Raw genomic sequence first — 25,718 nt, forward strand, 5'->3', positions numbered from 1 at the left:
GCTTCTCTAGTGCTGTTTCCTTAGTGCAGATTAGCCGGCGTCTAGCTCTGAGCTCTGCCTCCACCTGCGGCTTCTCTTCCACACAGCAATGGTCTATTCTATTCAGAGTGTTGCCCTTCTCCTCTGACCAAGAATCATGGAGCAAGTTCGCCCCTTTTCTCACCCCTCTGGGCCTCCGTCTCCTCAGACAACATTAGCACAGATCGATATCACAGCTACAGCTCAGTCATATTTTAATTCCTCTCCCCATGCTGAGGGCTGCCGGCTCCCGGGGATGCAAGTTCAAGGGTTGGCTGCTGTGTTGTTGTCACTTTCCCACAGTCCTGCCCTCTGGCTTAAGTGGTGTGAGGGAGCAAAGGGGTAGACCTCCTTATCTGAAGTGCATGACTATGAGTTACCCCAGACAGGGGGCAGGGAGAGAAGAAAGGAAGGAGGAAAGGAGGGAGGGAGAGAAGAGGGAAGGCAGGGGGTAAAGAAGGAAGGTAGGGACGGAGGGAGGAGAAAAACGAGGGATGGAGGAAAAAAGATAAGAAGGAAGGGGAAGAGGGAGGAAGGAAGAGACAGACGGAGGAAGAGAAGAAGGAAGGGAAGGAGGGATGAAGGGAGGCAGAGAGGAAGGAAGAAGGGAGGGAAGGAAGGAAGGAGGGAGGGAGGGAGGGAAAAACAGGAGCAGGGAAGGGAAAAAGGATAGGGACAAGGGGGGAAGAAAGGAAAGAAACAGAAGGAAGGAGGGAGGGAGGGAGGAAAAGGAAGGAAAGAAAGAATGAAGGGAAGACAAGAGGGAGTAAGGGAAAGAAGGAGGGTAGGAAGGGAGTGAAGGATGGAGGGAGGGAGAAAGGGAAAGAAGGAAGGGAGGAAGGGAAGGGAGGGAGGAAGGAAAGAAAAGGGAGGGAGGGAGGAAGGAAAGGAAAGGAAGGGATGAAGGGAAGGGAGGGAGGAAGGAAAGGAAAGGGAGGGAGGGAGGAAGGAAAGGAAAGGGAGGGAGGGAGGAAGGAAAGGAAAGAGAAGGAGGGAGGGAGGGAGGGAAGTTCAGGCTATTGTTGGCCATCTTCTCTCAGACCAAGGTGTCTCATCAGCTCCGGGATACAGGACGAGGAGGGCTAGCCTGGGCTATCTTGGTTCACAGGCCATCTCAGTCTTGCTCAAATCTGCCTCCTCTACCCTCCTCACTCTCGACAGTGCTGTTGAGACTGCACCATAGCTCCCACTGGGCTGCCAGCAGAGAATCAGGCTGTGTCTGTGGAACAGAGATGCCATCCATGACAGGGCTTGGAGGAGGCTGGGGACCCATAAAATTCTCTGCAGCCCAAAGCAACATCCCCTGCTGTTTATCTGCTATTAAATCTCAACTCACTCAGGTTCTGGGATTCAGTCTTAGGGAATGATAAAGTTGCATCTGCCCTTGCAAGGGGCTGAGCGGAATGAGGGGCCATTTCCTCGTCTATCTCATTCCAATGCCATGCAGGCAGTAGAGAGACATTGATTTTTTTTTCCCTTTCAGTTTTTTTCTGGCTGCAGCCAAATGAGGTCAGAAGTTAAATTGGTCCTTGGAGGTAAAAAGCAGCTGCATTCATCCCCCCTTCTGCTGACTTTTGCTGTAGAGCACTGACAGTTTCCTTTTCTGTTTTCTTTACAGATTCAATACAGAAGGGGCTGGGAAGAAATTATCTCCCTGTGGAACCCCTGGGGCTGGGGCAAGACCGAATGGAGAGGGCGCTGGAGTGATGGGTATGGCTTCTGGAAACCTCTCTCCATCCTTCACAGAGCGCTTGGTGTTGGTAGAGCCTCCTGCCCATGAAAGCAGGGGCTGTCTCGCCACTGTGCATCTCACTGCAGGTCTCTCCAGCTCACACCTACACATGGCTGTCAGTCCATCTCACGCTCCTGTGATGCCATCTGCCAAGCAACTATGAGGCACCTACTGTGTACACCCTGTACTAAGTGCACTGTGTTAAGCGGGTGCTGTGAGGTATATATGGATGATAAGACCCAGTGCCCGCCCTCCAGAAGCTTACAGTCTACAGCAGGGAATGCACATTTCTAGAATTAGTAAAAGTGGCGGGAGGCAGGGCAGGCAGGAGCCAAGCCCCGACTTGGCAAGACAGAGATGGGGAGAAGGAACTGCGTCCCTTGGAGGGACTCATGGGATTCTGATTCTGAACATGTCGCATCATCAGGGTGGAAAAGGCGTCCTAACTGGGGGCAGTTGGGGAAACTGATGCAAAGATCTGGATGATGTTTTTGTCCAATCTACTCAGCTCACCAGTCTTGCCTTACTGCTCCCGATGCCCATGAGTACTCGGTGCCTGGGATATAAATGATAAAGCTGTGCCTGCCCACACTTAGATCAGGAGGGACAGGAGCTAAGACATCCCATGGGGGCCCAGCTGTGTGGTCAATGCTTTCCCCAGGGAACTGGGCTGGCATTTCCCAGCTGCCAGAGGGGTGGACCTCTAGGCCCCCATCCCCTTGCTGACTATGAAGGAGACAGTGGTCCTGAGAGGACAGAGGGGCTGCAACAGATTACTTGCTCCTCTGGGCAGCCAGTGAGGATCAGCCTGGTCGCATTCCTCCAGGGGTCTGTGTCCATCCGTGAAAAGTGTGGTGACACAGCAGCTGCTGAGTCATCGCCCGTGGGGCTGGGGGTGGGGAACATGATCTGAAAGGAAGTGCAATCCATTCAGAACAGGAACGAGCCCAGCACACAGTGAAATCAATACAGTGAGGACGGTCCATTCTGGAAGGCGAATGCAGATCCAGCCAGTTCTAGGCCTGATGCCCCAGGCTAAGCTGTGGCAGGACCGCACCGATCCCCCATGACCTCCGCACCCCAGGCACTCAGCCAGTGTGGGATGAAAGTATGATTGGGATGGAGGGCGAGGTAAGCGGAGATGGAATAAGGGAGGAAACAGCACAGTGAATTCCTAGAATAAACCTAACTGTGACCTCAGATGCCCCTGCGAGAATTGGGCAGCCGAACCCTCTCCCCGCCCCCGTTTCTCCTCTCTCACCTCTATTCTTTCTTCCTCCCCAGGTGTATCCTTTGCCCTTTCCAATATAAATCCTAATAACCTCTGGCCTTATCCAGTTCTCCTTCCCAGTCATTACTCCAAGTTGCCAAATATGGCCCAGAGGGTGACAGGATCAGCCAGCGCCCCCGATTTGAGGCTGCCTCTTGGGATAGAAGTAGAGGGAAGGCAAATGACAATGACAGATTCCCTAAGGTAGGAGAAGAGGCAATATATTCACAATTGATATTTTGCCTGTGTTTCCCATACTAAATATCAAATGACCAGTGAAGGCAACACGGGACACCAGGGTTTGGGGAAGAGAAGCTTCTCGTGGGCTGGCATGTTCAAGGAAAGCTTCATGGATGGGACTGAACTTGAGTTGGCCTTGTGGCGGAGGAAGTATGACTCACTTCGGAAGAGATCACTAGATATGAGGGGGATGCATAGGCTATGGCACCCAGCTGGGAACATTGATAGTCTGTTCCAGGCCAACAAGCCGGCCTGAGGCAGAGGAAGCTGGGAGAGAGAGGGCTGGGAGCCGACACCAGACAGCCTGATGCCGGAAGTCTGGATTTATCCCCTACAGGCATGGGCATAAATGAAGGCTTTTGAACATGGCCGTGATGTTTGCAGAGCAGGGACTGGGGGAGACGGATCTAGCAGAACCTGTTCTGTCGGATCACGTATTGTACCTTGGCCGACTGCTGAGGGTCACCACTTTGCACCAGAAACCAGGCTGGAAGGAAGTGACGGGGACTGCATAATCACTGTCTCCAAGCAGGTGGTCGATTTCTTCCCTACTTTTTAGGAATGGAGATGGATGGAGAGCACCAGATGGTCTAATTTCAGCCATAATTGAAATTTCAGTCTCACACACTTAAAGGCAAACTTGCATGAATCGATAGTGTATTGATTTACACTACGTTTATTCTCCCTCACACATTGCAGAAAATGTAATTATCGCTTAATTATAAAATTGCCATTTTACAATACCACATCTGACTGCTTCAGCCTGCAGCTGGAAGCCTGAGTGGTGGCCCCTGCCTTGCTGTCCTAGCATAGAGGGGACCCAGGCTCCCCATGCAAGCTCATCCATGAGAAAGGTCTCATTGAGCTTTTGTGCCTCTGAAACCCATTGCCTACAAGCATGCCTCCCCTCTAAGGAGTGGGCTGAAGAAGGAGCAGCTGCTCCCTTCTGCTTGTGAGGGTCTCTTCCTCACCAGAGACCCAAGGACTGGCTTCTGGAACACATCGTTCCAATGAAGTGGGCAGCATTAATTAATTAAGCAAACAAAAAATCACTGTATGCTATTAGGCATGCAATTACTTTTGCACCCACCTAATACATGCCAAGACATGGGCAAAACACCTGCGATGATAGGATGGCCAGCCAGGCTCAGGAATCTCATGGTTCTGGGAGTCTAGTGAGACATAGCAACCAATACGCAAAGTAATGGTAACACAGCGGGCTATGGAAGCTCAAAAGACCTGGAACGGAGGGCAGGTGGGGGCCAAACAAGGCTTCCCAGAGGCAATGCCCCTTAAGAGGAAAGATGAGTAAGAGCAGGTTATAGAACTGAGAGGAGGAAGAGGGTGCCAGATGCAGGGAGCATCAGGGTGAAAGTTGGGGGTCAGGGGGGTTTAAGGAAATGAAGACACTATTGCTGGAGAATAGAATTCAAGAGTAGGGGTAAGGTGAGGAAGCAAGAAACTGGTAACATCGGAGAGGGTGGCAGAGGCCAAAGTTCTCTTTAAGGAGTGTGAACTTCACCTTAAGAATAATATGGAACCATTGATAGGTTTTAAATAGGGAAATAATATAATCAAGTTTACATGTTAGAAAGATCATTTCAATGGCAGTGTGGAAACGGATGGGAAAGTGGGCAGAACTGAGTTCAGGGAGACCAAGTGGATATCCAGAGGGAAGGACAGGGAGCCTGAACTAGGGTAACAGTAGGAGGGATGGAAATAAGTGCCTGGCTTTGAGTGGGGTTTAAGAGGTAGGATCAATTAATGAATGCTATTTGATGATTGTTTGGATGTGGGGGTGTGAGAGAGGGACTCCTCATGTTCTCGCTCAGGCAATAGGAGGTGGCAGAGGATGGGTACAGTCAGGGACAGGTTGATTTGAGGTCACTATGGGACTCTATTGGAAATGTGGGGTGAACTGCAGCATAAATCCGTCTACACCTCAGGAAAGAAGACCAGGCTGGGGACAGATGTTTGGAAGTCGTCAACAGGTAGAAAATAACTGGGTCCTGTCCTAGGTAGAATGACACTGGCTATGTGCTCCCCAGGAACTAATGGTGGCATGTACAGAGGGTCCCTGTTGACCCACACATGGTTGAGAAAAAATGCACTGGAAAATCTCACCCTGTGGTTTGTGTGTCCACGCTCAGGTCTCAGGAGTGGGAGGAAACCTGTGACCCGCGGAAAAGCCAGCTACATAAGAAACAGGAAGATGGCGAGTTTTGGTATTTACCCTTCTTATACAATGGTGTTTTAAATCTTTATTGCCCAGGTCTTCAATCCCTACCCTTTTCCTTAAACATTTATGAAGATGGAAAATAGCTTTGCAGAGACCTGTTTAGAGGGAGCCTATTTTCTCTATCAAGACACAAAAACTTTGGATGAAAAATTATTGTAGGCTCCCTCTTGGTGGGAAAGTCATTTCAGTTATGAAATGCTGAACTTTCCAGGACATTTTAATAGTAAAAGAGAATATTGGCACCAAAGACTTGAAATCTGTGGTTTCCTGGAAGCTAGGATGCATGGTTGTTATGCCCATATCTTCTGTACTATCTTGCTGGGACCCTCGAGCTCCCCAGTTTCCTCTAGTGTGACCTCAAAAACAACAGCAGGATGCAGACTCTATAGCTCTAGGTGAGACGTTGACTTCATCACCCAGAAGTCACACAGGACTAGATGTTTTGAAAACACGTTCTCGGCCATATGCTCACATCTCAGAGCATGACATGTACATTCCTCAGAGGGTTGTCTGGTTTATGGAGTGATGTATTTCAATGGAAATTAACATGTGTGGAAAGAAGCATGGATCTAAATAATTAAGAATCAGAGGGACAAATATAAATTAGAAGGAAATCTTTCCCAGTATCTCTGGTTTAATCACAGTAGGAGGTGGGATTTTAGGTGTGGAATCCATTTTAGGCTGATAAAGACCTCAACAATAAATTTGGCAAAACGCCCTAGGGGAAAAGCAATTTTCCTAGCAGCTTAGAGGACCCAGAGCAGAGAGAGACTGGCAGTTGTCCCACTGACCATGAAAGGGCTCACCATTGGATCAATGGGTTAAGGAGATGGCAGTAAATGATAAAGCTTCTGCCAGGTGACAGGCAGACCCCAGAACTTGACTGTGTCCTTGCCTTGCCCTCCCAGCCACTGGAGCAGAAGGACTGAAAAGACAGAAGGGTGCTTGATGGTGAATGAGCCAGGATCAGACATTGGCCTCTGGGCAGGACGGTGGCTATGCTATAAAGTCATAGGAACCCCCACCCTGGGGACACAACCACTGGTCACTGAGTGATATATATCTGTTTTTAACAGGATGTCATGTCAAGATTTCCAACAGAAATTCATCACCATGATTATATGTAGCCAAATTCCAATTACCCTGGACCATGGAAACACACTCCACGAAGGATGGTCCCAAATACTGTTTAGGAAGCAAGTGATTCTAGGAAACACTGCAGGTAATCATGACACTGGTGGTCACACTCCCCAACTGGAAGCTGGCTGCCCCAGCCCAGCCCTTGCATGGCTTCAGCTCTCTCTGGTCCTTGATTCTGGGCCATGAGCCTGAAGCTAAAAGGAGGGAAGTTTGTCAGCATGAAGAGACAGCGACTGCTCCTCTAAGTAAAATGATTGCTGTAGGGGCGAAGCAGGAGAATCTCTGATGTGATTCTCCCCCAGCCCTCCATGCTGTGCCAATATCCTTCCACTAACCCCCTCCCACTTCCTGGGAGGAGAGCAGGCTCACCACCCTCCAGTAAACGTCCAGGACAAGGGGGAGGGCTGCAGAAAGAACACAGGAAAAGAGTCAGGGCCTAGGTCGGACCCTTGTCTTTGCCACATACTGGCCTTGTGATGCTGGAAACATAATTGGTCACACTGTCCTCAGCCTCCTCAATACTCAGCAGTGGAATTCGTCATACCTGTCTGTCCTTGAGCCTAGAGAGCACTACCTAGACACAAGGGAGACTATCCCTGCCCTGTCTTGGCAGGTACGTCCCTGCTGAAGTCCCCCAGGTAGGCGCATCTGAGCCTGTCTTTGAGCTCCCCTGAGATGAATCTTGTTGATCATGGCCTTGGGAAAATCACATTCCCTCCCTGTCCTACTCATTCCCTGTTTGTGGCATTGTTGAGTGAAATAGCTCCCTGTGAAGAGGAACCAGAGTGTGCTTATACATCCTTGATAAAGGAGGCTGCGTAAACAATGCATTTGTGTGTATGCATTCCTTCCTCTGGGCACCTGCCTGTCGGGATGGTTTGTTTGAATGAGCCCATACCCCAGGGTGTCCCTCTTTTTTACCTCCAGGCTCTAGTGATCTACAAAACTTCTGCCCAGAGAACCTTATCACCAGGAGGTCTTGGGCAGAACTTCAAAAGCTGCTGAGTCACTCTTGGGCAGCAAATTTACTGATTCCTTTTCCAGAGCTGCACCTTTCTGATTATAGGGCCAAGGACCTCTCCCCTGGATACAATGCTTATCAATGAACTAACAAAACCTGTACATCAGGGCCATTTTTAGTAATACCTTACAATGGAAAAAGAAAAGGGAGCCAGTGGTCGAGCACCTGCTATGTGCTGCTAGATGCATTTTAATGCACCATCTTATCCAGTCCTCGCAGCATGTCTATGCTATGATGGTCCTCTACACCTCCCCACTCCCTTGCAGAGCTCCCCCATTGTCAGTCCAATCTTCTGATGTGTATCTATTCATCTCTATCTTGACTTGTCTTCATTCTTCCATGTATTTGAATCTAATGGTTTTCACATTAGCTCGCTCTCTCTTATTCTGGCTTTGATAAGCATGCTTGGATAGAAGAGTACCGCAATTGCCATCTCACTGCCTGTTTTCCTGTCTCTAGTTGTGCTTGGGTGGTTCATGCCATTTCAAGGCTCTGACGGTTACCACCAATGCATAAGCTCACATGTAGCTGGGAACTCTGGGACTTCACTTATCATTATAAAATAGACTTTGACTTTACAGTTTAAGAAATATTTCTCACACAGTAGGGACTATATGACCTCTCCTGTGTTTAAGAGGAGGAAACCAAGGTTTAGAAAATAAACTTGCATCTCAAGTAGTAACTGTGGGGATTGGGATCCAGGCCTTAGGTCTCCAATCCAGAATTCACAACACAACCCCACAGAGCTCTTTGCACTGGACATGGCCCTGCCCGGGAGTCCCAGGAGTGGAGCTGAGCTCTAGTAACAGCTCTTTCTGATGCAGGAGGACCTCGGAATGATGCTCAATTCAACTTCTCTGTGCAAGAGCCAACGGAAGGCACCAATGTTGTCATATGCGTCACAGTTGCTGTCACACCACCAAATTTGAAGGCAGAAGATGCGAAATTCCCGCTCAATTTCCAAGTGATTCCGGTAAGGCAGCCTGCTCCAGGGCTTTCCCTTTTAGAAATTCAGTGTAAACCTTGAGCTAGGGAGAACAGCTCTGGCCAGGCTGGGAGATTTGACTGCACCACAGCCTTGGAGATAAAGCCCAAAGAGGCTGTAGCATTCATCCAGTCCAAGTCTAAATGCGCAAAAAATCTGAGGCCGGAAAGATGACACTCAACCACGATCACAGTGGGACTCACCTCCTGCCTGTGTCACTTGTCAGCGTTTTCTGGGATGCTGCAGAATCTAATGCTTGCTACTCAAAAAGTGGTCTGGGCCAAGACCAGCTGTTCTAACAAAGCAGATTCTGGGCTTACTCCAGACCTTCTAAATCAGAATGTTTAAGGACAGAGCCTGAAAATCTGCATTTTCATAAGCTCTCCAGGGGCTTATGTACATTAAAGTTTGAGAACCGTTGGTTAAACTTCGGAAGTTGCTTAGGAAAGAAAAAAAAGCTGTCTAAACTATTCTGAGTATAAATCCAGGAGGTGTGTTTTTCTCTTATGTTTAGACCAAAGTCGAGTCATCGTTTGGTGGCTGGCATGCAAACTTCTGCTTGGCTATCCTGAGGCCATGTTTCCCTTCCACCTAGGCTCTCTCTCCTTTCATGGTTTTATGAAGCTTTTATTTAGGTTTCGGGGTACATGTGAAGGTTTCTTACATAGGTAAACATGTGTCACGGGAGTTTGTTTTACAGATTATTTCATTACCCAAGTATTAAGCTCAGTACCCAGTAGTCATCTTTTCTGCTCCGCTCCCTCCTCCCACCCTCCCCACTCAAGTAGATCCCAGTGTGTTGCTTCCTTCTTTGTGTTCATAAGTTCTTATTATTTAGCTCCTACTTACAAGTGAGAACTTGCGATATTTGGTTTTCTGTTCCTGCATTAGTTTGCTAAGGATAATAGCTTCCAGCTCCATCCATGTTCCCAGAAAAAACAGCTCTTTTTGTGGCAGCATAATATTTCATGGTATATATGTACCACGTTTTCTTTATCCAGTCTGTCATTGATGGATGTGCATTTAGGTTGATTCCAGGTCTTTGCTGTTGTGAACAGTGCTGCAATGCACATTCACATGCATGTGTCGTTATGGTAGAATGCTTTATATTCCTTTGGGTATATACCCAGTAGTGCAATAGCTGGGGGAATTCATTTTTTTAAAATATCATTTAAAAGAAAAAAGCTACAAAAGAAAATCTGATTCTCTACTCCCTGCTATTCCCCCAAACAATTCACTGCATCCCCCAAATCAAGTGAAGTTTCTCAAATCATACACCCCACAGCTTCTTTGCACTGATGTGGATAATTAAGATCATGCACTCATCACATGCTGGGATCCTCTCTCCTCATAATAGAGTTGAAGAGACTGAGGCCCCAAAAAGTGAAGTGACGTGGTCAGAGTTAATGGCAGAGTTGAGACTGGCTTCCAGAGGTCCCCCAAGCCTTCAGTCAAACACACAAGTCACCTTTCTGAGCACCAGGGATATCAGAGGTCCTTTAACAGACTGGGCTGGAGCTTGAATTACGGTGTCTCTAGGAATGATTTCAGTTTCTGTTCACTGAGCTGAAGGCAAAATTCACAGCCTTGGGTGTCAGTGCATTTATGGACAGACACGGCTCCTGGGTACCCCAGACATGGCTGAACAATCCTATGCATTGGCTGTGGTTCACACTAATAAGAGGGCCTCACAGTGAGAGAATACAGATTGTGTCTCTCTTATCAGAAATGCTTTGGACCAGATGTATTTTGCATTTGAGATTTGGAGGATTTTTGCATTATATACTTACTGATTCAGCATCTCTAGTCCAAAAATTCAAAATCCAAAATGCTCCAATGAGCATTTCCTTTGAGTATCATGTTGGTGTTCAAAAAGGTTTGGATTTTGGAGCATTTTGGATTTCAGATGTTCAGATTAAGGATGCTCAACCTGTACTTCAGAAGTACAAGCATGTTCACATTCATTGTCTCAAAAGCCCAATTAGCCCCACTTTTGCAGGTGTGGAAGCTAAAGCTCAGAGAGGAATGACCTATCCAAGGTGCACCTTAGAGGTGACAGGGGTGTTTGATCCCAGGACTTAGGGTCTCAGGTCCAGGGCTCTCAGTAGGGCTTAGGTGCATGCCTTTCTGGTGATACTCATGGCTCCAAAAACCACAAAGATTCTGGCTCTAGCAGAAGGAGAGCTTTTGTGTTCTGCTCTCCTTGACCATAATTCCATTATCCAATTTCAGGAATTCGGTGGAGAGAAATCGCTGGGGTTTAGCGCAGTAGTTTTGAGGTGCCTCAAACCCGCTGATGATACCAAAGAATATTTCTTAAGGATGCAGTAGTACACGGTTGTTATTTTCATCACCACCTGGTACCTGAACACCTTTTCCACTTTAGGGGAATCCTGGTGGGAGGCAGGGCCCAGCCTTCTACTGCAAGCAGCTAGAGGCCAAATATTCCCTCAACCAAGCCCTTGGATGCAAAAGTTGTAGACTTGTGACCCAGGCCTGCCCAATTAGTGCTCCCTTCATCTCCCCCTCACCCCTCACACACACACACAGTCACTCAGAGCCTTGGCATTCGAGGAAATAACCAAAGCAGGTGGGAACAGCTGAGGATTATTTGCTGTGTAGCCATCTTGTCTGGCCCCTGCCCACCTCTGGGCTGCATTTTCTAGCATCCCATCGATGCTGTGAGCTGTCCTTCCAAGAAGCATCTTTCAGCCCACCCCAGCCTGAGATAGTTTCCAGGGCTTTCAGATGAGAATTCCTGCTGACTCTGGTGCCTTCTAAGAGGACCCTCAGATTTTCCAGCTCTCACCTCTGGGAAGAAAAGGCTAAAGGCAGAGGGAGAAATTTGGGAAAGGCTGAGCAGGAACTGAGGCCCCTGGTCTGCCCAGCCAGGATTGACCAGGTCAAACACCAAAGAGGCCTACTAGAAACATCTCAGCCAACTCTTCCTTCTTCTGAGCTAAGACAGAAGCCCAGAGAAGGATCAGAGCTGCCCCAGCACACACGCAACTTCTGAGGCTCTGTTCACATGGGTGACCATGGGCCTTGTGTTGATTCACCCAAAGTCTTCACAGTTCAGGAACCCTACCAAGATTGTAACCACCCCATTTTTAAAATGACATCAAGCCCACTTTCCTACTTTTCTGCCAGAGATATGTTACTTCTCACCATTCACCAATTTGCTGAAGGAACACTCAGACCCAAGAGCTCCTCAGGCTTCTTGGAGATCCCAGCAGATCTTGCAAGATCCCGATTGAGTTAAATGTCAAAGAACAGTTCAGAACTGGACAACTCAAATGACACTTGGGTTACTTTCACAGTTCAGCTGAGAAACAGCAATGTACCTGCCAGCAGCCAGGCTCTCAGAAGGCTCCAGGGCTCAAATGGTGTCTGTGGCTCCAGTGCTGACCTGCTGATATGAGGATGCTCCAGCCCTGGCATGGGCCTGTGACTCCCCAGTTGCTGTGGGAGCACTGCTCTGCTTTATGTCCAACCAGACCCTGATGGGATGTGAATAGGCAGGGAGAAGACAGGACAGTGAAAAAGATGAGGGTGGATGAGCCATTTCATCCTCACCTCCCTCAAAGTTCCTCCCCAAGGCCTGGACTTTCCACCTTCTTCCCAGCTCACCCTTGGCCTCCAGAGAAGTCGGCCTGGGAAAACTAAGAGGTCTGTACATATGGGTGGGGCCCAGTGTCAACAATGGAAAAGAATCAAGCCATCTAAGGAAGACATCACCTGGTGGTGACAGGGCTTGATTACAAAGCAAGCAGCACAGCTTCCCCAATTCCCAACTCTGCTACTTAAACTGCTGAGCCTCAGTTTCTACACCCACAAAATAGGGAGCCCAGCATCGGCTTGCAGGATTATTATGAATATCCAACACATTACATAAAAGTGCTTTGCAAACTCTCAAGAAGCTTACAATGGAACTGCATCCTCAGGTATTCCTTCTACTACATGAAAAGACTGGAACATGGGTATCTCCCCATTCATAGGCACACAGACATTCCTACAAGCATCGGGGGTGGGAGTGCAAGAACAAATTCCCATCTATTTACAGTGGTCTGATGGAATAAAAGAAGTTGACTTCTCAGGGAAGCTCCCGGTGTTAGGGAGCTTACATTTGCACCAGGTTCTGTGCTATCTGTCAAAATCTCCCCCTTCCTTTCAATGCGATCATCATTGCTGTGAAGAGTAACCACACCTTTCAGGGCTGACCAAAGAATACCTCCTCCTCTCAGACACCTCCTTTTCTGCCTCAGTTTCTTTCCTCTTGCTGTTCTCTGCGACTGAGTGGGTTTCATTTTTTGCAACCTCACACAGAGCATGAGTAAGCAGTCATTTCAGTTCACCTCTAGGTGTGCCAAGGAACAGGCAGGCCACACAAGGAAGAGGAACGTGTTCCACTTATAAATTTTTTGAGGTTATCCTCATTGATCCATTCCATAAAGCTGTCAGAGGAAATCTTGACACCCAGTGGATCACCAAATCAGTCCACAAGCACGGGGAGATGTGTGGGATGACATCTTAAGGCTGCAAGAGCCATGGTCTTGGAAAGGGCCGTAAGTTCTACCACCCTATTGGTGGTTCTCACCATACAACTTGGAGAAGGTGCAATATTCTCCAGCTCTAATGTTATCACAGATATAAGTAACATTTGTAAAATTCATATCTAATAAATTTAGGACAGTCATTTGTGCTTACAGCTATTATGTGTCTGTTAAAACTAGTCTGCAGATTGGTCCATGAATGCTTTATCGAATCATGAAAGTTAGAGTGCAATAGTGTTTGAAGACTCTGAGTGATGGTGTATCTTGTTTGTAATAAGAAAAATTTCTTTTGTCTTTACTTCATCTTATTAGAGAGTGATATGTCAGTGTTTAAAACATGCTTTGCGGCAGCCAGGCACAGTGGTTCATGCCTGTAATCCCAAGATTTGGGGAGGCCAAGGCAGGCAGATCACGAGGTCGGGAGTTCAAGACCAGCCTGACCAACATGGTGAAACCCCGTCTCTACTAAAAACACAAAAATTAGCCAGGCATGGTGGCACGCGCCTATAATCCCAGCTACTCAGGAGGCTTGGGCAGGAGAATTGCTTGAACCCAGGAGGCGGAGGTTGCAGTGAGCCGAGATCATGCCATTGCACTCCAGCCTGGGCGACAGAGTGAGATTCCGTCTCGGGAAAAAAAAAAAAAAACCACTTTATGGCATAATAGGTATAAAATAAATTCTTTAAAAGAGAGGAAAAAAAGGAGAAGGAATGCAGGGATGAAACCACTGAGCCAAGCTGTTCAGTTCTGCTTGCCTTTTTGTTTGGGTCTGAGTTCCTAAATCTGATTTTCTCCCTATTTCCAACAGGCTGGCTCACAGGTATGGCTCAGCGTCGTCCTTGCCCTGCACCTCTGCTGCCGTCCACTGGTGAACTGTTAGGCCACTTCCAACGCCCGTGGCCTCCACGTGTTCAGTGGCTGCAAATTCAGTCTCGCTAAGTCTTACATCAGACACAGGCCTAAAATCCCCAAACAGGTTCACAAAGCAGGAGAATATTTAGCTGTCCTAGTCTGAAGCTTCGACCCTTTGAGCTATTCTCTTGCTAACATTCAAGTGACACCATCCTCAGGCCCATGGCCTCTGATAGAGAAGATTGATGGAGCTGGTTCGTTTTTATTTAAGATGAGAGCAGCACTAAGGGGTACCTTGGAAAGATCTTCAGCCTCCTAAAGTAGTCAGTCCCCAAATCCTCCGTAAGCAGGATGCATGCTCTCCAAATGCAGCTTCAAGGTACATCCTTGAGCCCGTCTTGCAAGAAACTGCCACCCTCCTAAACAGATCATCTGGCTCAGGATGGTGAAAGGTGACTTGCCCATATGAGGAAGGATGGAGAAGGACAGGTGGAGTTTGGAATACCTATCCTCACAGGCACTCAGACCCACCCCTCTGCCCATGGCTGAGAGTGCTGAGCCACCAAGAGGGAGGTGTATCTGCCTGGGGAACCACAGATGAAAGGGGGGAGCAGGATGTGGCCACGGACAACAAAGAGTGATTACAGCACCTCCAGGCCTTCCAGGGGAGCCTGCCTGTGACAGTGGTGGCCCAGCCACAGAGCTGGGGTCAGGATCTGACTCTGGTCCCTGACACCCCAGCTATGAAGTGGAGGGTTGGGATGGGCATTGAGAGAAGCACTAAGGTGCAAGGAGCCATCAGCGTCTCAGGTCCCAGAGCTGGAGAACAAAGTGGCACTTAATCCAGGAAAAAGCACAGGACCCATCCCTAGAACTAGAGTCGGGTCTGTGCATGACCAGTCCTGGGTGTGTGGTTTGTTGATGCTGGGTACTCTGAGCAATGGACCAAGAACCCCCACGTTGTTCCCCCATACTCACACTTCTCACTGCCACTGAGCAAGTCTGTTCTGAAGGATCAGGAGCGTGGACAGGGCTATGAGGGGCCAACTGAGGGAGCAGGACAAGATAACGGGTAAGCAGGGAGACTGTTGCCTTCTAATTGTAGGAGGCACACTGCCCACACACCTCTGCATGCCCACTGCCTCCCCGTGCACCCACACATGCATGCACACTCGCTCATACCCAGAGCCACAGGACACTGCTGACCCTCTGGAGAAGAACTGATTCCATCATTGCTTTTGCCATAGGGCCCAAGCAAGTCAGGCTCCCAAACCTGCTAAGGCTATTGTTAATGTCAGCAAAATCACGTTGGAGATGCCACCCTGCCATACACTTGGGGCAGTGGCCTATCTTCTGTTTCACCCTGGAGCCCAGACCTGTCCCTACCCCTGAAAAGAAACTTTCCCCTTTCCTGTTTTCCCTGCAAGGCATAGCTCATAAATAATCATTTCCTGTTGCATAACCATTCGAAATGGAATCCCTATGCTTGACTGTAGTGGGGAAAATTTGTTTAGCAAGGAGTTTTTATTATATAATATGTATGTGACATCTGGTAATAGGAACTGCGTTATATTTATTGTTTTATCTCTAAGAAAATACTGAAATAAAAGGAAAATGATCAGGGCCCATTATTCTCCAATGAGAAGTAATCTCGGTGCTTCACTGGAGAGATGAAACAGAGGAAGTGAAAAGAATTCCATTCTGTAATAGTATAGCAGTCCAAAGTATTCTGCTAAACATTCAGGAGAGAAGGGGCTTCAGGGGCCCCAGAAGAAAATCAGTGTTGAAACGATGTCACTAGTTTCCATGGAAGTTTTCTTTCTATATAAGCAGGGAGAGAAAACTCAGAAACTCAGGATGCTGTTAGACTCAATGAGATAAAACCGTGTGTAGTATTTCTTTGCATCCATTGTACTGTCCAGGGTCTAGATGAAATGACAGTCTAAACACTACTGCTTTTTGAGAGTTCAGCTGAGCACTGTCTCCATTTATAGAGCCTGTAATGTTATCTTGGTGAATGGAGAGGGTCTAGAAGGTGGTGAGTCTTTCTTGGTGCCTGGGGTCCATGCACAGAGGAGGCTTTCTCACAATAATTATGTTTCCTCTAATTCCAGCGGTTCCGGGAGAAATTTCCACCCGTGTTTTCTTCCTCATTCGGAAACGCTGTCCAAAGCTCAAATAATAAATTCCGCCGCAACTTCACCATGACTTACCATCTGAGCCCGGGGAACTATGTTGTGGTTGCACAGACACGGAGACCATCAGTGGAGTTCTTGCTCCGAATCTTCCTAAAAACGCCAGACAGTGACAGGTACAGAACCCTCTGGGATTCTAAATGTTTTATTCTACTTAACTTTATAAAAACACATTGTGTCGTTATGGGCAGCGCTCTGTGCATTCGTGCAGCCTGTGCTATGTCACTGGGGACATGATATTGGCCCCATTCTAGAGCAGCTCACCATAAAGGGGGAGTGAGAAAGTCTATGAACCAAGAACCAGACCACAGACAGGATGGGTCCATTGCCAGATGGAAATGCAAAGTGGCACGGGAGGACTGAGTGGCAAGAGGGACTGAGGAAGGTTTCTTGAGGGAAATGGCACTTGAGCCGGGCTTTGAAGAAAAACATAATTTAATAGTTTAAAAGCGAAGGCGATGGTGGCCACGGGAAGGTAGGTAGAAGAAAAAAGCATGAATGGCGACAGGGAAGTGGCTGTGCACAGGACTGCTTGGAAAGTAGCATCGGCATCCACACGGGAAGGTAGCATTTGGCCAACATGTCACATGGCCTGGAATGTGGGGTATAGCAGGGAGACAGTAAAAGATGGGCCTGAAAGGAAGAGTCCATCATGGAGGGTCTTCCATGCCAACTTGATCATTCAAGACTGAGAGCAGCAAGTGCTCACTCCACTGGGCCCCTTGTCTCCTCTTGGGCCCAAGACAGACATTGCCATCATTACGGCAGTCTTTGCAGCTGAGCGTTGGTGAGACCTTCTAAGTCCAGCATGCCAGGCCACCATCATACCACCAATCAGAGATGGAACCTAAGGCAGAGCCTATCTGCCATGCTGACAATGGGAGTTGCTGGAAGTGTGTATCTGGTTGTGGAAGGAACCATTTACTAAACAGTTAAAGACTGACCATTTCCAGCCAAAAGGCTGGGCTCGTGGCCACAGTGCTGTAGCTGCTTACTTCATGTCCTGCAGTGCTGAGGGTGCCCCATTCAGGAACTTGGCATCAAAATCCAGTGCCACCTGGGTGCCCTCTATATGCAGGCCCCCTTTGAGTGGTGAGCTGGTCATCCTTGTCACACTGTCCTCTGATTTTCTAGGCACCTGAGCAGCCATTTCAACCTCAGAATGAAGGTAGGTATTCAGCAAGGTTTGGCTGGCAAGCCTCATTGGCCCCATCCCATCCCCAAGAGTTTCCATCTGCTTCTTTGCGCCTCCCCCTGCCCCCAACCAATGAAAAGAGAGACACCATGATAGGCCGATGAAGGCTTAAAGGGGCGGGGTAGGGGGAGAAGACCAGGCCTCCAAGGCCAGGCTCAACCCAGCCCTCTTCCTTCCACAAACTTCAGTTTTCTCATTCCCCAGAAGGCTTTTTCCAACTGCCCTATAAAGCCTCTTTCTCAGATCTTGGCAGGGGTTGTTACACCCCTGCTGTACCAGATGGGTGGCCTCCTTCCCCAGAAGTCTAACATTGGCTATTTTCCCTTTGATCCAGGGAAGCCCTTCCGAACATGGCTCCCAACAAAGCATTTTCAACAGATATGCTCAGCAGGTATGGTACCTAGCACCCAGGGGCCTTACATGGGAGCAGAGAAAGGGGACCTGAGGGAGGGACAGCTCTCACAGGCCCTTATTGGGATGCAGAGAGGAGAAGTGACTTGATGGATTATTTTACCTGCCTCTCTGTCTGGATCATCTCCAGAACTGCTCTGGCTGCCAAACTCGGTAGAGATGGGGTGCCCCACCCAGTGCCATCTGGGTGACGTCAAGATGGAATGTAGAGCTTAGAAAGGGAGGGGATAATTATGGGGTGTGAGGTGCATTGCCCTCTAAATCTTTAAACAAGCAATTGGCAGTACCCCTTGAAACCTTTCCTTCTCCTACTCAGCCACCTCCCACCAACCTGGCATCCTTCCTCCCGGGAGCTAGCCAGCTTCATACAGCACACACAGCATCCTTGCTGCCAAACCACCTATGTGCACACAGGATTTCCTTAATGGCTTAATAAACTGTTATAAAGAACTCCTTGACTTGTCAGAATAAAATAGCTGCCAGGGGCTCTGCACAATGGGCCTCTTACCGTTAATAATTGTGTTAGTGTGGAAAGTGGAAAGTGATACCGATGATCATCTCTACCCTGCTGCCTTGAACCAGGAAGAGACCAAGGACAGGAAGGATGGCAGGCCCTGCCTTTGCATTCAGAGGGTTAATGGGGCAGTGGTCACCCAGAAGCAGCCTGGGCCAAAGTAGGGAAAAACTAAGAATGTGGCTGGAATGAGTGGCATGTGTTGCAAAGCGCAGCTGAATACAGGAACACGGACCTCCATGAAGTCAGTACCAGCCCAGGATCCAGGTCCACCATCTGGGCTGATTCAGGAGGCACTTCACTCACTGCATGACAAGGCCGGCCAAGATGACTGTCCTCAGTCTGCAAGCTCCCAAAGGCAGGGATGATATTATATGCATTCCTTGTCCCCAACACTGATCACTGTCCTTGGCCCAAGGAGGTGCTCAATCATTTCTATTGAATTAAGACAGATCACCTCCCCCAGAGCAGATGCCTGAGTGAAGGTTAGCCCCTGAGGTGGTTAGCAGGGCCTCATTAGGATGCCTGAGACCAAGCTTCCTTCAGTGGCAGGTGGCAAATTCTCACACGTGGCCCATGAACCTGTATCTCTAAAATAAAAATGTTTGCCATATGTGAAGATGGGACAGATTTTCTAATCAAGACTTTTCCAAACAACAGCCAAGTTCCTCCTCATAGAGGGTGACTGGTGGCCAATAGAGGGCCTTCGCAGGAATTAGAATAAGACCCCAGTGTGGCATTCTGCCAGATACATGGCTGGGAAGCAGAAAAGAGACTGGATTCCAGCCCCCTCCTAGCCAGGCACTCTTGAGCAGGGCCCACCTGGCAGTATTCTGTAATCCTACAAGCTGTCCTCAGGGTCTGTGTCCTCCAAAGAAAGTTTAAAGCAAAATATTCCTCCTTGCACTCACTGTGTCCTCTCTTCTGATCTTTTCTATCACTTTAACTAGATTTAAACTAATACAATGGTTGCCGGGTGCAGTGGCTGACGCCTGTAATCCCAGCACTTTGGGAGGCCAAGGCAGGTGGATCAGGAGGTCAGGAATTCGAGACCAGCCTGGCCAGCATGGTAAAACCCCATCTCTACTAAAAACACAAAAATTAGCCGGGCATGGTAGCACACGCCTGTAGTCCCAGCTACTCGGGAGGCTGAGACAGGAGAATTGCCTGAACCCAGGAGGCAGAGGTTGCAGTGAGCCAAGATGATGCCATTGCACTGCAGCCTGGATGACAGAGCAAGGCTCCATCTCAAAAAAAAAAAAAAAAAAACCTAGTACAGTGACTCGATACTACCACCAGTTCTTCATTCACTGTAGTAGTGGTGACAGCTCTATAACCCAGGGTCTGCCTGTGAGAAAGGAAGGATCCACTTAGACTCTGGGATGAGCTAGGTCTATCCACCAAGTAGCCAGCATTTACCCAGCACCTGGACATTACAAGTCCCACACTAAGCTTTGGGAATCCCAAGGAATAGCTTTTGGGCATCTTGCATTGCGGTGGTCGAGGCAAACATGCAAATTTTTAGGAGACTGTTTAAGCAGCCCTCACCTCCATTCTTACCCTCATCTCCTCAGACTCTTTTGCTTGGTTATGGAGTGCAGGACCCAGAGCAGGCTCTGTCCTTACATGGGAATGTGGAGGAAAAAGACATGGTCCATGCCCCAAAGCTGCGTTATAGTGGACGATTCCATGGAAGTTGGAACTCCTCATTAGCATGCTAACTGCTGTTCAAAGCAAGGTGTCCTGAGTCTTTGGAAGAGAAACTCAGTTGATAGTGGGCACTCAACACCAACTTTCCTGATAAAACCCAAAGTGAGATGTTGGAGAAATGACCCAAGGACCATCTTCAGGCACTGGCAGGATGCTTTCCTTAGGGGCATCCTGAGGGGTCATCCTTCTAGGTGACGACCCCATCTGGACTGGCTCTGGGGCTGTTTGTGCTTCCAGTTCAAGGTGGTAAGGCCAATCCTGGGAGATGGAAGGTGATGATTCTCAGAAGACCCCCAGGAGGCATCCTATTCTACCTGACCAGTGCCACTCTACAGGGCCACCTGCTGATAAATCTTTCCAGCGCCAGCTCCCCATGAAAATGCTTTCCCAGGGCAATAGCAGTATAGCATCCCCTCTGCCCTTCCCAGGCTGGACATGAGGAACAGCCACATATAGAACAGCTCCATGTCTCTGTGAAATTGTCATCAAAGACACTGCCTGTCAACCTGCTGGATACCCCCAATATAAAATCAAATGCAGTTAACTGCCCCAGAAGTTGAGGCCAGGAAGAGTTCCTCCCTCCCCAACCTCAATTTCTTCCTGCTCTTAATCCAAAGAAAACCATGATGTCTCCCTTTTTGCTTCAGTGGCTGGGAAAATTAATGCTAAGTAATGTGCTCAATGATAGCAGTTTCTCTTAGCCTACATTTCTGGTATTTTTAATTCCTATTATCACACACTTGCACACACACACACACACACACACACACACATACCCACACACACATGCACACAGTAGTCATAGTTTTTCCTAGTCTCTTCCTGGAAGCAGATGGGGAACACATCTGAAGGGTTGAGTTGATTCATTCAACAATACTTGCCATGAGCGGTTCCCAAGTGCCAGGGATGGGGGAAGGACTAAACTGCTTTCAGTCCAGTAATGGATAAAGAGAGAAATACAAGGTCACCCACACCAGGGGCCAAGCATCAGGAGTGACCAACATGACAGATGTGCAGGGGAGGAAGTCACTACATGGCTGGGAGCCATCAGGTAAGGCTTCATGACGAGGGCAAGATGGGTACATTGTGGGGACTAAGTGCTTGGAAATCTGAGTGCTTTTACAGGGCAGGCAGATGTGCCTCTCAGATCCTGGCACTGATATAATTCCTGCATTCTTTCCTTGTTTGGATCAGAGGCTGGACATTGATGCCACCCAGCTTCACAGCCTTCTCAACCAGGAGCTTCTGACAGGTATGAGCAGCCCAAGGGCAAGCTGGCCCCATCCTCCTCCCTGCTGGCAACCCCACCCCACACCCCCCTGTCAACACTTCAGTCCTTCCTGTCCTTCTCTCCTCAGGACCTCCAGGGGACATGTTCTCCTTAGATGAGTGCCGCAGCTTGGTGGCTCTGATGGAAGTATCCTTTGCGGTCATCCCTCCCATGCTCTGAGCACCCCTCTGCTCTGTGGGCTTCCCCAGAGACCTAATTAGGACAGTAGGGAACCCTTTTCTCACTCAGTATTTTCTCTTCTTCCCTGTCCCTGAGTTTCTGGGGATTCTCTACTAACTCACTAACGTGCCACAGCAACAATGATAATAGTTACCATCTATCAAGCACCTACTATGTGCTGATCAGTGTACTGGGGTGTGTGTGTGTGTGTGTGTGTGTGTGTGTGTGTCCTTATAATTCTTGAAGCAATCCCTCTGATACAAAAAGTATCATCTCATCATATAGTAGAAGAAACAGGAGTTCAGAGAGGTTAAGTAATTTGCCCAGATCACACAGCTAGTCAAGACTCATGCCCAGATTTGAAGTTGGAGCTTTCGGCCTCCAAAGTCTATGCTCTAACCTTATCCTAAACCGCCCCTTTATAGCACCGTTGGGAACTATTTTCCCTTTCACCCATTCCATTCCCACTGGAGGAGTCTCCATTATTTAAATTTCTTACTTCAACAAGTCCCCAATTCAATCAAGATAACTACCATCAAAACATGGAAAACTGCCTGGTCTACACAGCAGCTGCACCCCAGCATTGTTATGCTGCATTCACAGCGGGAAAGGCTGGGCGGAGGCAGTTCAGGGACTCACTCCAGGCCCGTGCCTACAAGTGTAGGACCAAGAATCGAACCCCAGGTTCCTGTCTCTCCTCCTGATTTCCATTCCCCAGTGAGCCATCCCCCTCCTGTGTACCCCTCGCTTGGCAGGCAGGAGAGGCTGACTCCATGAGTGTAGACCCCCAGATGATGCCCTGCCAGCCCCTCACTCAGCAGTGTGCTGTCTCCTGAGACGCATTGCCCTGCTCCCACTCTGTTGACAAGACTCAACTGGGACTGTGAAGCCAGCCACTGTGAAACAAGAGGGCTTTTTTGATGAAATCATAAATCGGGCCCTGTCTCTGCTGGCTGTGCTTTGGAATCTGTCAGAGACACTGCCCATCTCCCACAGAGGAATCCAAATGGTCCTCACAGCGCCACGGCCCAGGGTGAGTAACCCTAGGGGAGGTCACATTTGCTGGACCCCTGCAAAGCGGACAGGTCTCTTTCAGCCTTCTTCCTACTCACTCACTGGCCCCCCTTCCAATTCTCAGAGGTTAATGCTTTTCCCTTCATTAGTCATCACTGAACCCATCATACGGTGCGGCCAGGGCTGGCTTTAACATGCCCATGGGATGCATTCCCTCTACACTTATGCACACAGGGCTCTACGTGCTCACCCATGGCTGCTGCTTCTGAGGTTGCCATGACCCCTTCGTGCTCCTCCCCAACTTCTGGAGCCAGAGGGCCCACTCCAACTGGTGGAGGCTGTGTTCTAGACCCCTCTCTTCCCTCGGATGCAAGAGATATTGGCCTCCTTTCCTCAGGAGTTCCTTCTTCCAATTGCCCATTTTTCTTTGTAAAACAAATCTAAGCCAGGTCCCTTTGAGATACAGCGGGAGCCAGCTGGCGTGGGGCCACATCTAGGTGACAATGGACCAACTGTGCTGCTAGTGATGAATGGACCTGCTCCGGCTTCATTGGCAGGATGGCAGCCCCTCTGCACCTTGCAGGCTGGCTGGTTCACTCTTAACTCCTTACCCAGCTGAAAGTGAATGGGCGGCTAGACCAAGAGGAGTTTGCGCGACTGTGGAAGCGCCTTGTTCACTACCAGGTATGGGGACATTCTCTGTGACTAGCACTCTTATTCTGTGCAGTTAGCAAGGAATTACTGGGTGTCTAACCCTGCACCAGGATTCAGGGGTATGAAAGAAGAGGAAATCTCACCCCTGCCCTCAAGGAGAGCTTGCATGTTGTTTGGAGAGACGTAGTGCAACTCTAGAAGGCACAAGGCAATGCCCAATTAGGTGGCGGAATGAGGGATGCGTTGGAGGTGGGAGGAGAATGCTGTCCCTGTAAGCTAAAGCTACCCACTAGCATCTCCCCCCACCCCCACCCCTCCCTCCACTGCAACACCTGCTAGCTTATCTCATTCCCGTCCAATCCACCTGCCAGAGGATCTGTCAAAAACATAGATGTGGCCTGAAGCCTCAATGTGGCCTCCTCATTGTTCCTAGGACAAAGTCTAAACCCTCAGAGTGGCACGCAAGACCCTCTAAGTGGGTCCCTATTTGGGGCCCAGGAGAAGCCCTTTCCACTCATCCCACTCTCTCCTTTAGACTCCAATACAAGTTTAAAGGAGACTCACTATTTCCTGTAAACATCACACCTGTGCCCCTTCAGCCTGCCTCTCTTGTCTCTCCCCTCCCTGCACCCTGACACTGGCCAGTGCCCACCTACCCTTCATACTTCAGAATTTTTCTTGTAATATGTATACCCACACATGCCACATAGAAGTATAATCTGTTTTTAAAAACTAATAAATGCCAATAAATACATCAAATGTCTAGCCATGTCACTAAATATTTTCATAACATGTTTAAAGGCTGAAAAAAAGTGTTTCTCTGTGGCTATTTCAGTATATATCCCCGGATCCCTGACTAGGGGTCACTTGGTTTCTCATTTCATTGCAGGGCACTGCGACAGCCGGCATGCCCACTCCCCTGGGTCCCCCAGGACAAGGGTTCCCTCATATCCGTCTTTCCCCAGAGCCTCCCTAGTGTCTAAAACACAGCAGGGGTTCAAGATGCTGAATAAATGACCGAAGAAATTCCGAATGAACGAATGAATTCCTGAGAACAGTCTAGGTCTGTCCTTGCACTCACCAAAAGCCGAATAAGGCCCCATAAAAGCTGTCCAGCTGCTATTTTGCAACGGTTGTCTCCCATGGTTGGCCTCAGTCACATGCCTGTGTGTGGGTACTTTGCTTTGGAGTAGCTCCTGGGGACAGCTAGGCATAAACCCAAATTAGGGTCCTGAGTTCAGTCCTGCAGCACTTACACACCTAATCCAAGGCAAAATGTTCCCTGCCTGAGTATCAGTGTCCTCATCTGTGAAGTATGATGTTGACCAGGATTATACAGAGAATTCGATAGAGGTAGAAAAGGCCTAGGTGGATGCAAGAGCTGCCCCATACAAAAGTGATATGTTCCAGTTGCCACCTTCTGCCCCTGTGCTGGGCTCCAGGATGCAATTCTAACCCGCTTTCAATATTTTCTATAGAGCATTCCCTAATGTGCAAAGCACTCTCCCAAGCACTTTATAAATATTTAGTCATTTACTCACTGCAACAAACCTATGAGGTAGGCACTGTAATTAGCCCTATGCTACAGATGAGGAAACTGAGGCCTAAGAAGATTAAGTCATGGCCAAAGGTAATACAGCTGGTAAATGGTCCACGATTTCAACCCTAGCAGTTTGGTTGTAAAGCCTGTGCTGTTAACCACTACCCTACACAAACTCCTTAGAGAGCCCTACACTCCCCTCAAAAGTAGAAAACTGCCCTGTGTGTCAGGGCCCAGTCTGGGGGTGCAGAAGAGGAAGGAGCATGGGTGAGGAGAGAAGCAGCCACAGCCCTTCAGCGGGCAGCCAGGATGGTCAGTTCACCAGGTGTGGCCACTCTGTCCTCCCAGTCCTCAGTGCTGTGACCGTGCCTTCCTCTGAGGTTTAGGGAAGCAAGCTCCCAGGATGGAAAAGGAGTATCCAGGACCTCCCCAATCTTCACACAGACTTCTTGCTTCTCTTCCCCTATTAGCATGTTTTCCAGAAGGTTCAGACAAGCCCTGGAGTCCTCCTGAGCTCGGACTTGAGGAAGGCCATAGAGAATACAGGTACAATGGGGACTTTGGAGCTGTGGTGCCCAAGGTCCGGGGTGGGGGGGGGTGTGATGCCCACACCCCTAGTAGCAAGGCTGGCACAACAGTGCCAGGCAATCAGGAGAGAGGAGCGCCGCAGCTCTCGTGTCCTCCCCAGTTCACACTGACCCTGGGGGGCCTCCAGGGTTGCAGACTCAAACAGAGTTGCCCTGTCTTAGGTCTCACATGCCAGTCAGTTTTCCCAGATGTCTTTCCTCCCCAGCACAGCTCTAATTGTGAGGAAATAGCCACCGCGTGATTGATACCCTATCAGGAATCGAGCTCGCCTCGGAGACGTGCTTCCAGCTCAGTATCTGGGCCATCAGGGTTAAATACCCACAGGCTGGCTGATGATCTCTCTCTCTTCACAGAGAGTTTAGGGCTAAATTAAATCAAATGGCATCTGTCTGCTTCA

The 25,718-nt window shown here is 48.9% G+C and overlaps 1 protein-coding gene across 1 annotated transcript in view; it reads left to right on the forward strand.

The window, feature by feature from the left end:
- Positions 1-25,718, forward strand: part of CAPN13 (calpain 13) — an 84,984-nt gene that overhangs the window by 47,367 nt on the left and 11,899 nt on the right. Inside the window, exons 8-19 of the mRNA XM_030799806.1 lie at positions 1,637-1,728; positions 5,411-5,485; positions 6,576-6,721; positions 8,485-8,633; positions 14,007-14,018; positions 16,165-16,361; positions 17,380-17,413; positions 17,775-17,831; positions 21,270-21,327; positions 21,434-21,492; positions 23,155-23,223; positions 25,204-25,279. Coding sequence (XP_030655666.1) covers positions 1,637-1,728; positions 5,411-5,485; positions 6,576-6,721; positions 8,485-8,633; positions 14,007-14,018; positions 16,165-16,361; positions 17,380-17,413; positions 17,775-17,831; positions 21,270-21,327; positions 21,434-21,492; positions 23,155-23,223; positions 25,204-25,279 — 1,024 coding nt within the window. The remainder of the gene's footprint in view (positions 1-1,636; positions 1,729-5,410; positions 5,486-6,575; positions 6,722-8,484; positions 8,634-14,006; positions 14,019-16,164; positions 16,362-17,379; positions 17,414-17,774; positions 17,832-21,269; positions 21,328-21,433; positions 21,493-23,154; positions 23,224-25,203; positions 25,280-25,718) is intronic.

This window comes from Nomascus leucogenys, chromosome 19 (genome assembly GCF_006542625.1).
Source record: "Nomascus leucogenys isolate Asia chromosome 19, Asia_NLE_v1, whole genome shotgun sequence".
Lineage (NCBI taxonomy): Eukaryota > Metazoa > Chordata > Mammalia > Primates > Hylobatidae > Nomascus > Nomascus leucogenys.